This window comes from Alnus glutinosa, chromosome 6 (assembly GCF_958979055.1).
Source record: "Alnus glutinosa chromosome 6, dhAlnGlut1.1, whole genome shotgun sequence".
Classification (NCBI taxonomy): domain Eukaryota; kingdom Viridiplantae; phylum Streptophyta; class Magnoliopsida; order Fagales; family Betulaceae; genus Alnus; species Alnus glutinosa.
The window spans coordinates 2,469,076-2,486,215 of record NC_084891.1 but is presented as its reverse complement, the minus strand read 5'-3'; the positions used below and the strand labels follow the sequence as shown (position 1 = coordinate 2,486,215).

Below are 17,140 nucleotides of genomic sequence, written 5' to 3'. Positions count from 1 at the left end.
TCCATACTAGATGTTCTAAATTTAATGATGTATATTTAATTACGTTATTTAAAATTTTAAATGATGTTGATTATATGTACAATTAGATACAACAAAATAAATTTATAATCATTAATATATGGTGCGAGTGTCCATATATTTATGTCAAAATTTCAGCACATGAAGGATAGTATTCCATATAGCATTACTTTTTCTTTCCTTTTTTTTTAACGAAAGATCTAAGTATTTAATTGATTAAAAATCACGACCGTAAAGCTTTTACATCACAAAGCATAAAACTTTGCAAAATCATAGCCACATACTATGAGGTTACAAAGTCATAAATACAAACAAAATTCGTACAATAAAATGTTATTTAATTTTATGACTTTCATAAACCGCTAACCCATGTACAAAAATAGTTAAAAAGCAATATGCTCCGAGCAGACTATATCTAAGATAATGGTAGCCAAATATCATAGAAAAATTTATTTAAACCGACCGTGAGAGATAACCTCTCACACCGAACTATCCAAGCTATAAAAGATAAACTCTCACACCGAACTAACCTTCATCCCATAGATCGTCCATGAGGCAGATCTATGGAAAATATATATATATATATATATATATATATATATTATTTAAAGCAAAAATACAAACAGCAACCATAAAGAAGATGAACGGCACAACACAAAGGTAAATCGACAGATGCATAGCAGAGATGCCAAAATTACTGATCTGGTCAAATAAACTTTGCAAACAAAAGAAAAAGAAAAACCATAATAGGAGAGAGAGAGAGAGAGAGTAGGAGCGGTGAGTAGAAAGGGAAAGGGATATGAGGAGGGAGCAGATCATATATGTTTTCTAAGAGTTTTTTCTCTGGGGCCAATTGAAATATGATTTCTCATTTTTCATATAGCATTACTCGTATAATAATCAATTAAGTTTTTATGTACTGTTTTCACACCTATAAAAATTTGGTAATGACTAAACTTAGAATTCTCTTCTCCTTTTTCTTTTTCTTTTTTTCTTTCTTTGTTTTTTTATTTTTATTTTTTATTTACAGTATCCTAAAGAATATAACAAGAAGTATTCGTCGATATGTTCATTATATTGCATTTTTAAAGACCTTTTTTCTAATTCATACTATAAATTTGTCCATAAATGGGTTAAGCATCTCATTTTGATGACCACTTGTTATTAGTGTAGCAGATTGACAATATTTAGTGAATAGTGTCGTTGAAAATGAGTTACCCCAATCAAGTCCTGCCTTAGCTTTGGAGGTGAGGGATGGAAAATTCCACCATTTTATGCAATTAGCCAGTAATCTGAAGAGAGAGAGAGAGTTACAATTGCTATTATCAATACTACAGTTTTTATTACAAGTCTCATACAAATTGACGTGATTGTCCACGTGCCACTTGTCACGTCAGCCATTAAAATGTGAACTGTTACGTGTCACTCCACATGACACTTATCATACTTACAAACTGACTTGACAGTTCACATGAAATTTGTCATGTCAACATTGAGAAGTGGATTGTCACGAAATAGTTCACATAACACTTACTCTTGTAACATTTTGGTTGCCACTATGAAGTTATAAGAGAATTGTAATTAAAACTGTATTATCTCATCATTTTTTATAAATTAAATGGCTACTAGTTTTCAAAATGCAATACCCACAAAGTTTGAATAAGATCATCTCCATTTCAGATGAAATTAATACTTTCAATTTTATTGTCATGATTTAAAGTTGATGTATCTAATGATGTCACGTACCATAAAATGGTATGCGATATCATATTAATGACAAAATGTGGTAGCCATGTTGCCATATCAGGATTAGTTTTTCCTTCTTTTTTTATTTTTTTTATTTTTTTTATTTCCGAGGTCAAATATAAAGGACAGAAGGGCTTCATTTATAATGAATAAACCAAACCCAAATAGAAAAATATGCTTTTTAGGGTTTTTTTTTTTTTTTTAAAAAAAAAAGTCATTGAAAAATTTTGATATGGTATAAAAGTGAAAATAATTTTAAATATTTTATAAGTATTTTGTATTTTGTTTTGTTTGTTAATATTTTTATTTAAAAAAAAAAAAAAAAAAAAGGAAAAGAAGAAGAAGAATAAGAAGTTGATAATATACAACAATATTGAATGATTTCTTTTGCAACGACTGGCATTATCTGAACCAAAATCCACTTTAATTGGTCCACCAAAACCACTTTATGCAGATCTCCTTTTTAGGGTTCACAATTTGACGTGTTTGTTAAAGTACATGATTAAGCATTAATAAAGTCAATGAAATCTTCTTACAAAATCAAAGACGAAAATAAAAATGATTAAGCATTAATAAAGTCCCATCACATTACTTCATGCTTTCCTTAACTTCTTTGACTTACCACATTCTAATCCTTGTTGCAAGAAAATGATTGCACAAACCGTGAAAGCTACTTTGCTATTATATTAAGAAACCTTTAGGCACCGTTTGTTAAATGGTTGTTTTGTAAAATTTTTGTTTGAATAGTAGTAAGAAATGATTAATATGATATAAAGAATAAAAAAAAAAAAAAAAAAAAAAAATTGAAATTTTTATAGAAAAGTGAAAAAATATTTATTTGTTATGAGTTTTTTTTATTATTTTATTTGAATATTAATAAAAAATTATTGATGTAATATAAAAAACGAAAAAAAAAAAGAGGGAGAGAGAAAATGGTTGCCAAACTCAACCTTAAAATTGGTCAAATTCAAGTTAATTAACTCTATAATTTGGTAGGATAAATGTGAGAAATACGTTTTTATTTAATTTTGCTGATTTGATATTGTCAATCAGTCATTGTATTAAGATAAATGTTATATATCATATTTTTATTCTACAATATTGTTGTGATAGTCCCAACCAATTAATGATTTTTTTTTTAACAATGATTACTCCAAATATTAGTTGGAATTGCCACGTTCGTATTGTACAATAGTTGTAGGATAAAAATATAGTTTATAACATTACTTTTCTATCAACCATTGTTTAAAAAATTAAATATTCAATGATTGATGGATAGTGCACACAAGTAAAGTGATATAAAAGTTTGGTATATAGCATTACTCAATGACTAATGTTGTATTTCATATTTTTATCTCACAATTATCTTACAATGCTGACATGTCGGTCTCAATCAACCCTTATTATTATTTTTATTTTTTAATAATAGCTGATCAAAAGATTGATTGAAAGTCTTGAAACAGTCACGTCAACATTGTGTAATAAATGTAATTTATAGCATTACTCGTACTCATTTGGTCAATAACACGTTAAAGGAAAGTGTGGCATCTCAACAAGTTAATCTCTTATTGAATGGGTAACACATTGAATTGATGGATTACAAAGGTGTTTATAAATGCTAAATTTCACATTGAATTCTTATTAAATGAAAATGAGTTTTATAAATGATTTTAAAGAGTTTTAATTATCAGGAAAAATCAAAGAGCTCGTGTTGCTTCCTTAAACCCTCTTCCATTCCCTAAATGTAGGGGTGGGCGTCGGTTCGGTAGGCGGTTAAGTCGGTTAATTCGGTTGGTTAACCGACTTTTGTCGAAATGTAGTCGGTAAATTTATTTCGGTTAAGTCGGTTAAGCGGTTAATAGACGGTCGGTTAATCGGTTAATAGGCGGTTGGTTAAGTCGGTAAGGCGGTTAATAGGCGGTCGGTTAAATCGGTTAAAATGGGTAATGAAACGACATCGTTTTGATTTTTTTAAGGGAAAAAAAAATGATCATACGTTTCGTTCTTACTAAAACGACGTTGTTTCGTTTTATGTCGGTTCGGTTAATCGGTCGGAATATAATTCGGTTCAGTTAGGTTTGGTTACCGCTTAAAAGGCGGTTCGGCTGCCAATCCGGCTTTCGGAATAAAATTTTATACCGACTACCGAACCGAAATTAGTCGGTTAAAGTCAGTAGGCGGTCGATGGCTGTTCGGTAAGCGGATAATTTGCCCACCCCTACCTAAATGCAGATTCCAAGTCCCTTCCTTAAATCAAGGGAAAGCTAAAGTACTAGGTGGTACTTTATCTTATCTATCATTTTAACACATATATATTTCATATATTTATGTTAAGTATGGTCACTTGTGCCGTCTTACTCTTTGATTATGATATCAACCGTATGATATTGTTAATTAAGTAAAAAAATATAACTTGTTAATTTAATTAATTAGTGGCTGACTTATCAACTATATACTCTTAATTAATTTACAAATTATGAGTTATAACACCCGTCTAAAATATAATTATAATAAAAGCTATTGTACGGTAACCCGAATATTTTCCTTATTTACAAGATGCAAAGATTGCAAATTTAAATTGTTAACTGTAACCAACATGTCGAGCGTTAAGACTTACAACATTGCATGCTCCAGCAATGTTGTTTGGCAACTTCTTTTCTTTTTTTTTTTTCTTTTTTTCAAAAAAGAAAAAACCTTATAAACAATTCAAAATACAAAATATTTAAAACAATTTTTTACATTTATATCAAATCAAAACACATTTTTAAACAAAAACAAAAAACACATTCTAAAAAGTGTTGTTAAAATAACACTCTAGTTTTGCTATGTCGGCAAAGCTTTTTGCCATTTATTTTTTCGAATAGTAATAAGAATTGATTGATAATTTGATATGATATAAATGTAAAATAAGTTTGATTTTTTTTTTTAGAGAAAAACGAAGAAAGTTGTTTGTTAATATAATGAAATGAGTTTAACTTTTTTGAAAAAAATTGTAAGAGAAAGTGTTGCCAAATTTGTAAAAAAATAATGTCGGTTAGTTAATGTTCGTTTGGGTTTGCGATTTCAAAAAATGCAATTTAAAACTAGCAATATTAAGATGTGCGATTTGAAAAAGTGATTTTTAATAACGTAGTTAAGATTTTGGTAAAATCGCAATTTGGCATTTAAAATCGCGGGTTAGCCTTTAAAATTATGTGTTTTTCAAAAAAAATCTCCATTGATTGTGATTTGAAAATTTTGATATTTTGCGTTTTTAAATCATAATTTTTTAAAATATAATTTCCAAACGATTTATTTTTTGAAATTTAATTTAAAATCGCATTTTTTTATCTACAAAATCGCATTTTCAACCGTACCCTTAATTTATCTTTCATTCAAAATTCATACCACACTACAAAAGCATCACAAGCCTCATTGGCAACTATATTGAGAACACTTTTTAATTTTTAAAATTAAAACCATATATATTTTTAAAATTGTTAATAAATAATCTAAGATGTAAACACTTTTCAAATTTCAAATTTTTTTTTGGTAGTGTTATTTGAAATTCTTTTCGGGTCGTAGTCATTTGATGCTCCGATGAATCAAATAACTACTAAAAAAACACAGAGATAGTGTTCGTGTCAGCATTTATGAATTGTGTTTGGCATTATAAATGCAACCAATCATACAACGTACAATAAAACTGCAATAAAAGCTTAAAACCCTTTGGAAATCGAGCAAACCAAACGCTCCTCTAAACAAAACCTTTTCCCTCCAATCCCTCTTTCCTCTCCGCAATTCAAAAACCCTCTCTTTGCATTCAATTCCCCACTCAATCCCCTCTGCAGCACGTAGTAACTGACACCGATCCCAATCCCCAGATGAAGCAGAGCCTCTTCTTTAAATCCCTCTCCCAAAACCCAATTCCCGTTGACTCCAAGAACCAACGCATTCGCGTCGCGGACATACTCGCCGACGACAACGACGACGAGGACGACGACGAGGACTGTGTTGTAGATTTTGGCATGGATTGGCGGCGCCGTAGCGACGGGTCTACGAGCCTGCAGTGCTCGTCGCCGCGCCGGATCGTTGCGCGGTGGCTGGCGGCGCTGAGGCGGGCCAAGGAGAGAAGGAAAGGTGGGATGCGCGCAAGGCGTTCGATGAATGGTCTGAACGGCGGTGACTCGTCGCCCTCAGCTTCGGAAAGCGAGGAGTCAGGTGACAGAGCTTGATTTTGTTTGCTTCTTTGGCTTGGCTTTGTCGTTTGAGATTTCTTTGACCCTTCTGGTTTTATGTACTTCTATTGAACATATTGGGTTTTCAATATTTCTACTCACACCCTTTTGTGGTATTCAATTGTTCTAATGAATTATTTTCATTTGCTCTCCGTTAAAAACTATTAACGAAAATTAGTCAGATAAGAATCATTAGACATCACGTGGGTGTGATTAGAGAGATATAGGTGAGTGAGTCACTTACCTATCATGCGAATAATTTCCGTTAATGATTTTAACATTAAGTGGGTGGAAATAGATGATAAGAACAATTTGATATCAAAGGGTCGTGATTAGAAAAATCGGAAATGTCAATAAAATTGTATTAAACCATAAGGGTTGTCGATGCATTTTACCCTTTTGGGGAAATATGATTGTTTGCTCAGAAGAGGAAAGAGACATGATTGTTCCATTTGATACTCTCCATTAGCATTGACAGGTTTTTAAGAAATTGACTTATTGTTGTTGGTACTTGCTTGTGTTGATTGTGCTTATTTTAGGTGTACGCCTTAGGATGGGTCTCATAATTTTATGTTTAATGCACTGTGGGTGAGAATCAATTGCTCCAGATTGTATTGATTTTGTAGATAATGCAGCATAATATGGATAAATTCAGGTCTCTGACAAATAGAAAATGAGCAAAGATTCGAGTTCTCACATGGTCTAACTTGTTCCCAAATATTACCATTTATTTCTGCCTAGTTTTTAAATAGACAACTACCATACACACAACTTGTTATCTAGACTAATGACAATGGTAGTATGGCACCATACTGATTGCCTATCTTTGATTTCTAGAGATGTATGAGCTTCCATGCAGTTGCATCACTATCTTTGTTTTTCTCGGCACATAAAATTCAGCCTTCATCCCTTTGAGTACCATTAGGTAAACCAAACACATGAGCTTCCTTTTGTAATACCAGTCATTCAATAGCAATCAAAATCTACATGGGAGTGAAATGCTTTGGGGTGTTTAGAGAGAGAGAGAGAGAGATAATATTTGAACTCACAGGATTTAATTCAGAGTCTCAAACCCGAAAAAGTCATAATTCAAGCGACTTGTTGGAACAAAAAATCCACCTTATGCGAGCCATATGATGAATGTTTTCTTCATGTTGAGAGGGCATGATTTCATATAAAAGACCTGGTAACAGTGTCTGATTTTTTTTTTTTGTCCTTTTATCAACTTACAGTTATCGTTTTGTTTTGCTATGTGTGTATTAAATGTTTTACATGTTTCTAATATATCCAGGACAGTGTAGGAAAGATACTTCTTTCAACTTGGGAGTGGGATGTAGTTTGCTATATCTCATTGCAGCGAGTAAAAATGAACTTACTAAGATGGTGGAGTTGCGTACGGAAATGGAAACGCTTCTTCAAAATGTCAAAAAGGAGTTGCAAAGAAAGGATGCACTGTGTAAGCCATTTGAGTCAATTGACACTCTTGCCTATTCCACCACTGATGCACGAGAAGGCTCAAACTTTAGCAGCAGCCTTTCACTTCAGTCACAAACAACATCATATATATTACCAGATTCGGAAACCATTATGGTACATGATCAGCCTTTTAAATCTAATACACGTCAACAAGAGGAATATGAAGAAGGAATGGATGAACTTGAGGCAGAACTTGAAGCTGAGTTGGAGCGTTTGCAGGTCCACTTGGATAGAGATAATTCGTTGAAACATCCACAGCAGCAAAGGATAAAGGTACATAGAATTATGTTTCGGTCTGTCCTTTGCTTCCTTTGTGATTGATGCATGTCTGTCTGTGAGACGGCCAATAAAACCCACAAAGCTCATTTACAATGATTCTGTGTGTATTAGAAAAAAGTTTCTCCCTTCAATGGCTGTTACTCAGTGTTGGTACCACCAAAGAGGAGCATCTCGTAGTATTTCCAAAACATTGATTTGAAATTTTTCTTGTTTTATGTTTTCATTAATAAGCAACCTATCTATCTTACTTATCAAAAAAATTAATAAGCAACCTATCTCCATGTATTGTGTTTATGTTATGTGTTTTTTGGTAGGAAATTACAAGATTAGCAGCCTAGGAGGGGTTTTTACCTTCAAAAGTCACCTCGATATTGCTTTTTGATATTTCATTGTAACCTTCAGTTCATCAATTATTTATATAATAATTGCCTTCTGCAAAAGTAGGTGCTATAAGAGGTTAGAGGCGATCATTCCCAGAAATTATTGTGATTCTTATTCTCTCCATTAACGAAGGAGTATTCATCACAGTGGGAAAATATCACCCTTTAAGTTATTAACCGTCTTTGTTTAATCTTATGTACATTTTCTCTTATCATTCTCTATCAATTTTCCCTTTTTCAGTTTATACCAAACCTTTAAGATCAATAAGAAAACAAGTGTAGGCATATCCTTTCTATACTTTAGCAGTTATCTTGTATACTTTCTTTGTACTAGGGTTGCACCCCACTATGTTTTTAATGAATTTTGCATTTACTTGTATATATATATAAAGGTTTAGACAATAGAAGTGTTCTTATTTTTTGGGTCAGAAAATTTGATCGAGTTCCCCAACTTTGTGGTGAGTACCCCCCCACCCCTTTTCTGGAATGATCTTTAGTATGTTGTTCTACGCAATTTCTCTGTTGCATTTCTGAATATCTGTAAACTGAAAAATGGCAGGTGACTGTTGAGGACACTGATTCTGTCAGAAGCCGCAGTTTGAGTTTTGGGGAGGTAATTGACCTTCAAAATGGCAGTAGTGAAGTGCACTGTGGAGTTCCACCCACAGAACTCCAGAGAAGGTTGCATGAACTACTGGAAGCAAGGCAGCAAGAACGGATAAAAGAGCTAGAAGCTGATCTAGAATGTGCTATGCACAAGCTCCGTGAGAAAGAAATAGAGGCTTCTTGGTGGAAAGACACTGCACGACTTATTTCCCATCATGTTCCAGGGCCTTCACGGATTAGTTCCCAACATGATTCAGAAACTTCTTAATCATGTAGGTAAGAGCATCAACTTGTAAACAATTGAGTGAGATTTTGTTAAAGCCACGATGCATGTGTAATTTTACTTGGTGTGTGATGATGAGTTACTGTATCTATTTGGCTTTTGGGTTTGAAACAGTGTGTGATATTGTTTGTACAAGGTGTAATGATGAAAAATGAGAAGAATAATACATGCATTCAAGAAATGCAACAGAGTGGGTTTTGTTTTAGGAAATCCTTTATATTTTTCTTCGAGTACTTTTGCTAAGTGATATATGGATTATGTTTATGCAAAGTTTAACACATATAATATTTAATTGAAATAGAATTAAATGATAAAGATAAGGTACAAACTAAAGACTTTTTTCTTTGATATTATGTTAAATCACCACTTATCTTAAAATGTTACGTTAATAAAAAATAAAATATTTAATATTTAATTAATATTTTAACACGGATCGATCCCTTGGTCAACAACTTCATATCTCACTTTGTTCTCTACTTATGACACAGGACAGAGCTTGATAGATTTCTCAGAAACGACAATGGAATGGGAAAAAACCTCTAGGCCAACAAACTCTCCAATACAGTTGATATAATGGTAAATAAAAACAATAACAAACTGAAATTTGATCAAATAAATGCCCGGTTCAATAATTTATTGGCTTACTGACTAAGGAAAAAGCCAAAAAAAAAGAGGTTTTTGCAGCGGACCAAAAGATAACAGGATTAAAACAAAACAAAAGGATTAACAAACAATTCAAAACACAAAACATTAAAAATTAATTCTATCTTTTTGTTACACCAAAACACTTATTTCAACAAAAAAAGAAGAAGAAGAAGAAGAAGAAGAAGAAAGAGTACTAATTATATATGCTACAATTTTATTTCATTTTGTTAATGTGGTACTGTCAATTAGCCTTTGAATTTTATTTTTTAAAACAAAAATTATTAGTAGTGAGAACTTCAGCAAGATGGGATAAAAGTCTAGTTTCAAACATTTCTCACAATAAAAAAATACTCCCTAAAAAGTATTAACAAACATGGCTCATGTTTAGGAGGTAAGCTATTCAGAAATACCAATCAACTTAAAAAATTAAGTTAATGTATTTAAATTCAAGAGAAATAATATTTTGATTTATCTTGTCATTCTTTCATCATTCTCTCTTGATGTGACTTTATTAATTCACAATTTTTTTTTTTTCCTTTTAATTAATATTGATTTAAATGTGGATTGAAAATGTCGCACCAAGAAAAAGAATAGAAAAAAGACAAAATAATTTATAACACATTTCTAAATTCAATTATCATAATTAATTGTTTAATTCAACGAGATCTTTCTAAATGTTTATATATATATATATATAAAGAATAGAAGAAAAAAAAAAGGGGTCTAAGGTTAAAGAAAAGCCACGTTGTCTCACGAATCGAATAAAAAAAGAAAGGCAAACCTTCTTTACTAAGTCTTCAAAAAAAAGCCAATAATAATAATAAAAAAGTCTTCAAAGAAAGAAAAAAAAGTCTGAAGCTCAACGGAACAACCGGAAACAGACGCGGCTGGGTCCACCCCTTGCCGACCTCCAACGCAAAGACTCCCCACCCAACCTCGCTACGCCACGCCAGCAGCACACGCAAAACCCGCATACAAGAATCACGCACCCCCATCGCCACCATCCCCGGCTCTCTCTATCTCAAATTGCAACCTGGTTCTTTCTGCTCCGAATTCAAGGTATTTATTTATGGATTTTCCTATCTTGGTTGGCAATTGACCTCTAATTAAGGCAACAAAATCACGCTGTAGAGATTTTTTTTTTTCACATCGTTTTCCTTATCAATGTTTTTGCATTTGCTCATTTCTTCTTCTTATTCTTCTCGGTCTTTGACAAATCCACAAAAATCGCGTAAACATGGTGGTGCGATTACTGATTCTTTTTCTGTTTTCTCATGGCGTTGTTAGAAATAGAGACAACTCTATGGCGGAGGCACTCTCGAATGCTGGTTCGGCGAATTCGCTCACGCTGGAGTCGGTACGACAGTCGTTGATTCGACAAGAAGACACCATCGTTTTCGGCCTCATTGAGCGGGCTCGGTTCCCCATCAATTCTCCCACGTACAATGGCTCTTACGCTAACATTCCTGGGTTTTCTGGCTCCTTGGCCCAGTTTCTTGTTAGGGAAACTGAGGCCCTCCAAGCTAAGGTATGTTCTCTTAATGGGCATCGGGTCACAAATGGGCCAAGCTTGTATAAAAGTACAATTTTAAATAAAATTGCATAAAACAATGCCAGTTTGAAAAGTGTATTTGTCGTTGTGTGTTCGCAAATAAAAAGTACGATTTTAAATCAAATTGTAGAATATATATAGTTTAAGAATGTTTTTAAAAAATTATGATTTATAAACGTAAAAAAAATATGCGTTTTCAAATTGCATCTTAAAGGTTAAACTACGATTTTATCAAAAAGCTTAACTGCATTTTCAAATCGCACATTTTAAAATTACAATTTTTAAACAGTACGTTTTGAAATCGTAAACCTAAACGTATCTAAAAATGTTTTTTTTTTTTTTTTTAAAAAGCACATTTACAAATCACGGATAAATAAATGCGTTTTTTAGAAAACACTATTTTCATCGTCAAACTAAGATTTTGTCAAATACTTAGCTACATTTTAATAAATCACCTATTGAAATCGTATATTTTTAAACGGGAAATGATCATTTTACAACATGTGCACAATTTGTGCACTCCTCCCCCTCACATGAGGGTGTGGCCCACACACTGAGGGGGAGAGTGCACTTGTTGTGCACTCTTGTAATGTAACAATCCATTCTCTTTTTAAACCATTAAGTGTTTGTTTGTAATTGCATTAAGAAGCTTAAAAAGTACTTTTAATACATAAAAATGTGTGCATAGCAAAAATTTGTTTGTTTGATAAAAAATTTAGGGATAAATACCTCATTGGTACCTGAGTTTTACGTGTTTTTAAATTTAGTACCTCAGTTTTGTTTGGTATCATAGGTGGTACCTGAATTAAGGGTAAAAACTCATTTGGTACCTCTGTGAGATTTTCCGTCCAAATTTTAACGGCTCGCCACGTGTCAACCGCTGAGGTTGACACGTGGCACTACATAAAAAAAAATTAAAAATTAAAAATTTAAATCTTTAGAAAATGATTAAAAATAATAAAATTTAAAAAAAAAAATTAAAAAAAGAAAAAAGAAGAGGGGTGGCTGAGCCACCCCCTTGGCCGGTCTGACCGGTCTGGGGTGGCCGAACCACCCCATAGGGGGTGGTTCGGCCACCCCACAGTTGAAAAAAAAAAAAAAAAAAATTTTTTTTTGAAGGGTTTTGGCCCTAGGGGGTGGCCGAACCACCCCCGTGGCCAAAACCCTTCAAAAAAAATTTTTGGGTTGGCCCTTGGGGGTGGCCGAACCACCCCCTAGGGCCAAAACCCTTCAATTTTATTTTATTTTATTTTTTATTTTTTTTTTTTTTTTTCAACTGTGGGGTGGCCGAACCACCCCCTATGAGGTGGTTCGGCCACCCCAGACCGGTCAGACCGGCCAAGAGGGTGGCTGGGCCACCTCCTTGGCCAAAATGGGGGTGGCCGGCCACCCCCATGGTGGCCAAGGGGGGTGGCTCAGCCACCCCTCTCATTTTTTCTTTTTTTAATTTTTTTTTAAAAATTTTATTATTTTTAATCATTTTTTAAAGATTTTAATTTTTAATTTTTAATTTTTTTTTTATGTAGTGTCACGTGTCAACCTCAGCGGTTGACACGTGGCGAGCCGTTAAAATTTGGACGGAAAATCTAACAGAGGTATCAAATGGGTTTTTACCCTTAATTCAGGTACCACCTATGATACCAAACAAAACTGAGGTACTAAATTTAAAAACACGTAAAACTCAGGTACCAATGGGGTATTTATCCCAAAAATTTATGAAGTATTTTTTTTTGTTTTTCTAAGAAAAGTCAAATCTCACTTTTGAAAAAAAAAAAAAAAAAAAAATCTTAAAAAAAAGAAGATTTTTTCTTTTCTTAAAAGCTATTTTTTTTTTCCTATAAAACTCTATTTCCAAACACATCTATAGTATTTTGATTTTCGGCGTGTTGTCGTGGAATTCCACTTTCATGGTGTCTTTCCATGTCGTGGTTCTTTTTGTTTGTCTCGTTTGGGACGAAAGATTCCACATATTGGGGTTGGTCGTCTCCATCGGACGGTCCACGCTGTGCGTGTGGACTATGGAGTCCACCGCGTCAATATATTTTTTTTTTTTTATAAGTAACCGCGTCAATATTTGGGGCCAACTCGAGAGTCACTTTTATTTGTTCTTTTGCTGTCGACAATTTGTAGGTGATAATTTATAATATGAGATATCAAAGTATTAAAAAAAAATCCGCTACAATATACAGTAATTGTTAATTATTATTATGAAAAATAACAATTTAACCATTCAAACTGTCAATCATTTTGTAAGTAGCCTTATAAACTGCCAACTTTAAACTTTGGCCCTCCAAACTATAAAAAAGTTTTAAAAATGACTATTTTGTCAAAATATGCCTATAACACTTATGCCATGTGTCAATTTTCAATTAAAATTTTTTTATAAAAAATTAAAAAACTAAAAATTTATTTATTTTTAAAAAATAGGTGTTTGAGGGGTGGCTCGTGGCCACCCCCTCCCCAAGGGGGGTGGCTGCCGCTCAAACACCCATTTTTTTTTTAAAATAAAAAATAAATTTTAGTTTTTAATTTTTAATTTTTTAATTGAAAAATAACATGTGGCAAGAGTATTATAGGTATATTTTTACAAAATTAGTATTTTTAAAACTTTTTGGTAGTTTGGAAGGTCAGAGTCCAAAAGTTGGTAGTTTGTGAGACTACTTGAAAAACGGCTGACAGTTTGAAGGGCTAAATTGTAGTTTTCTCTTATTATTATTTTACATTGGTTGATTCAGATTTTGTTATTTTAATATATAACTTAACAACATATAATGAATTAAGAAAAAAATAAAGATACTTTGAAACTTACGACATTGAAGTCTTAATTATTAACTTTATGGAAAGTTTATTCTTTACGAATGTGAATTGTATAGATTGGAAGAAAGGGAATTACTACATCTCTAGATTTAATAAATTCTAATTTTCATGTCGAGATTTTTAAAGCCCCAATATTGTAAAATTATTTTTTACCATAATTGATAACCTTTATTAGAGATTATTTATCAACTTTTTATCATATTAGATTTTTTTTTTTTAAAATGCATTTTATTGTACAATTATTAATTGAAGGCTCTGAGCAACCGCCTAAGTTGCCTAGGAGTTGAACCGGCCCTCGCTGATAGCCTACTAAAACAACATAAAACACAACTAAATTAAAATAAAATAACATAATATATAGGATCCAAACATCACTTGGCACTGAACTAAATTGCTCTGTTGGACTTAATTTAGTTTGTTTTAGCCTTCTCTCCTCTTAATTTATATGCATCCTGGATGTTTATGTTTTGTGATTCACATGTGAATGCCAAATGTAAACTTGGTAAAACCAGGGCAATGAGTCATGTGAACAAATGCATCCTTACTTCAGTCTTATTGCCAACATGACTTGGAATTTTGCAGGCTGGTAGATTTACAAACCCAGAAGAACATCCCTTCTTTCCAAAAGATGTACCACCCTCCCTTGTGCCATCTCAAAACCATACAGAGGTAATGACATGCCCTAGACTCTGGTTTTGTGCTTTTCAATTTTGATTTGATCTAATTCCCATTGTAGGATTTGCATCCATCAGCAGCTTCCATTAACATAAACAAGTCAATATGGGACGTGTATTTTGATAAACTGCTTGCATTGTTTGCTGCCCCTGGTGATGATGGCAATTATGAAGCAACCGCTGCTAGTGATCTTGTTTGTTTACAGGTAAAGGTGCCTCTGTTGTGTAACTTTTCCTTTGTATTGTACAATGCTGCTAATGATCAATTGGACACCCTTTCTTGTGCAAAGTCATATATATATATTTTTTTTCTTCTCTTTAAATTTTAGGGTTCAATACCTTTGACCGCCCTCTGGTGTAATTTTATTTTTTGCTCCATGTGATTCATTTTGTATCATAAATGTTACCTCGCTTTTAGCTAAAAACGGAGATGATACATCCGTCCAAAAATTAACGAAAGTCCACGTTAACACCCTTAATAAACTAACACGTGTCCTATGCCCCATTAAAAATAAAATTATTTTTTTAAAAAAAAAGTATTAAAAACATTTAAAAAAAATTTTTGAATTTTTTTTTTTAAAAAAAAAAAAAAATTTGAGGGGGGGCTCGAGCCGCCCCAAATAATAAAATGGGGGTGGCCGAAACTTTCACTCGGCCAAACCCTAAGATAAATTTATTTTTTTTTAATTTTTTTTTCCTTTTTGGCTTTGTGGGGGTGGCTCGAGCCACCTTTCTATTTTTTTTTTTTTAATCTTTTTAGTTTTTTAATTTTTAATGAAGCATAGGACACATGTTAGTTTCTCAAGGGTTCTGATGTGGACTTCCGTCAATTTTGGAACGAAAGTTAGACTGAAGTACCTCTCCGTTTTTAGTTATAAGTGATGTATCATCTAATCATTTGTAATACAAAAAATGAATTACGTGGAGCAAAAAATAACATTGTTAAACCGCATGGGGCAAAAAGGCACTTAACCCTAAATTTTATTTGGTAAGTTCAGGTTTTGAAAGTGTCTGGATAAGCATTGACTGACATAACTCATATTTTGATAAGGAATAGTATGACCTTTGCCTGCAGGCCCTTTCAAGAAGGATTCATTATGGAAAGTTAGTAGCTGAGGTAAAATTCAAGACATCCCCAACAGAATATGAGCCTGCAATTCGTGCTAAGGTATTATGGATGAATCATTAAACATTACAGCAAATGAAGTTTTGGTTGTTTACTTGCTTTGTAGAGTCTTAAACAAATGATAACATATTGATTGAAATATTTATAAGAGTATCTTAGGGTCTATTTGGGCTTGCGATTTTAAAAAGTGCGATTTAAAATCACGATTTTAAAATGTGCGATTTGAAAAAAGTGATTTTTAAAAACGCAGTTAAGCGTTTGGCAAAATCACAATTCAGCATTTAAAATCGCAAATTAGCCTTTAAAATTCTGCGTTTTCAAAAAAACACCATCTTACTTGCGATTTGAAAAAGCAGATTTTCTGCGTTTTCAAATCGCAATTTTTAAAAACGCAGTTTCCAAACGATTTATGTTCTGCGATTTGGTTTAAAATCGTACTTATTGTCTATGAAATCGCAATCCCAAACGTACCTTTATTTTCCTAATTAATTGTGCTAACTCCGAAGGGAAAACAAATGAGTTTTACAAAAAGTGCTTTCAAAGTTACATTTGACAATTTTATTTTATTTTTTGTGTTTTTTAGATGTTTATTAATGGTTTCGTTTTCAAAACAAGAAGGGTTGAGTGAAAGACTAGCCCCGTTTGAAAATCCCTCACCCATTTTCTTTTCTTTAGAATTTTTAAAAAAATTAAGAATGTTTTCCTCCGATGAGGCCAAATGATTATGCATTTTAGTAGGATAATTTGTGGGTTCTTTCAGGACAGAGATGCTCTGATGAAATTGTTGACAGTTGAGAGCGTAGAAGAAGAGGTGAAGAAGAGAGTTGCCAAGAAGGCCATGGTGTTTGGGCAAGAAGTGACTTTGAACAAGACTGTTGACGACACGGGGAAGTACAAGGTCGATCCATCAGTTCTTTCTCGACTCTATGGGGAGTGGGTAATGCCTCTCACCAAGCTTGTGGAAGTGGAGTACCTCCTACGCCGCCTCGATTGAACCCTCCTTTTCCTTCATCTTTCAACTACTTATGTGATGAAGAATTGAATTATTCTCATGGACATTCTTGTCGATAAATGCTACATGTACTTAAACTTTTACAAAGAGTGTCTTATTAACTGATGTTGAGCTTATTCATTAGAGATGATCAAAACAATTAATAAAAATAAATGTTACGAGTACTAATGAATAAGCTCCACATCATCTTAGTAAGACTTCATTTGTAAAAGTTTAAGTACTTTTAGCATTTATCTTCTTATCTATTTGATTGTGGAATAACATCATTTTAAAATTTACCCAATAAATTTGCGTCTATTTAAGAAAGTT

At 32.8% G+C, this 17,140-nt stretch overlaps 2 protein-coding genes across 3 annotated transcripts; both read left to right on the top strand.

Moving 5' to 3' along the window:
• The first annotated feature begins 5,448 nt into the window (after nt 1-5,448).
• On the top strand, nt 5,449-9,215 carry LOC133871144 (protein POLAR LOCALIZATION DURING ASYMMETRIC DIVISION AND REDISTRIBUTION-like). The gene is made up of 3 exons (XM_062308521.1): nt 5,449-5,964; nt 7,273-7,730; nt 8,676-9,215. Exons 1-3 carry the CDS (start codon nt 5,628-5,630, stop codon nt 8,988-8,990), a joined length of 1,110 nt encoding a protein of 369 aa, XP_062164505.1. The 5' UTR covers nt 5,449-5,627; the 3' UTR covers nt 8,991-9,215.
• Nucleotides 9,216-10,498: 1,283 nt separating this feature from the next.
• Nucleotides 10,499-17,137, top strand: LOC133870115 (chorismate mutase 2). 2 transcript variants are annotated; one of them, XM_062307167.1, is made up of 6 exons: nt 10,499-10,709; nt 10,938-11,178; nt 14,602-14,688; nt 14,756-14,899; nt 15,769-15,861; nt 16,580-17,137. In XM_062307167.1, exons 2-6 carry the CDS (start codon nt 10,954-10,956, stop codon nt 16,811-16,813), a joined length of 783 nt encoding a protein of 260 aa, XP_062163151.1. In that variant the 5' UTR covers nt 10,499-10,709; nt 10,938-10,953; the 3' UTR covers nt 16,814-17,137. The 2 variants fall into 2 exon arrangements, with proteins under 2 accessions (XP_062163151.1, XP_062163150.1); XM_062307166.1 differs by lacking the exon at nt 10,499-10,709 and having other exon boundaries at nt 10,780-11,178.
• The last annotated feature ends 3 nt before the right edge of the window (nt 17,138-17,140 follow it).

Excerpts from the sequence above, each read along its gene's own strand:
- LOC133870115 (XM_062307166.1), top strand. The coding sequence starts at position 10,888 with ATGGTGGTGCGATTACTGATTCTTTTTCTGTTTTCTCATGGCGTTGTT. Across the intron at positions 11,179-14,601 it reads CTGAGGCCCTCCAAGCTAAG|GCTGGTAGATTTACAAACCC; the intron begins GTATGTTCTCTT and ends GGAATTTTGCAG. Across the intron at positions 14,689-14,755 it reads CATCTCAAAACCATACAGAG|GATTTGCATCCATCAGCAGC; the intron begins GTAATGACATGC and ends TTCCCATTGTAG.
- LOC133871144 (XM_062308521.1), top strand. The coding sequence starts at position 5,628 with ATGAAGCAGAGCCTCTTCTTTAAATCCCTCTCCCAAAACCCAATTCCC. Across the intron at positions 5,965-7,272 it reads TTCGGAAAGCGAGGAGTCAG|GACAGTGTAGGAAAGATACT; the intron begins GTGACAGAGCTT and ends TAATATATCCAG. Across the intron at positions 7,731-8,675 it reads CACAGCAGCAAAGGATAAAG|GTGACTGTTGAGGACACTGA; the intron begins GTACATAGAATT and ends GAAAAATGGCAG.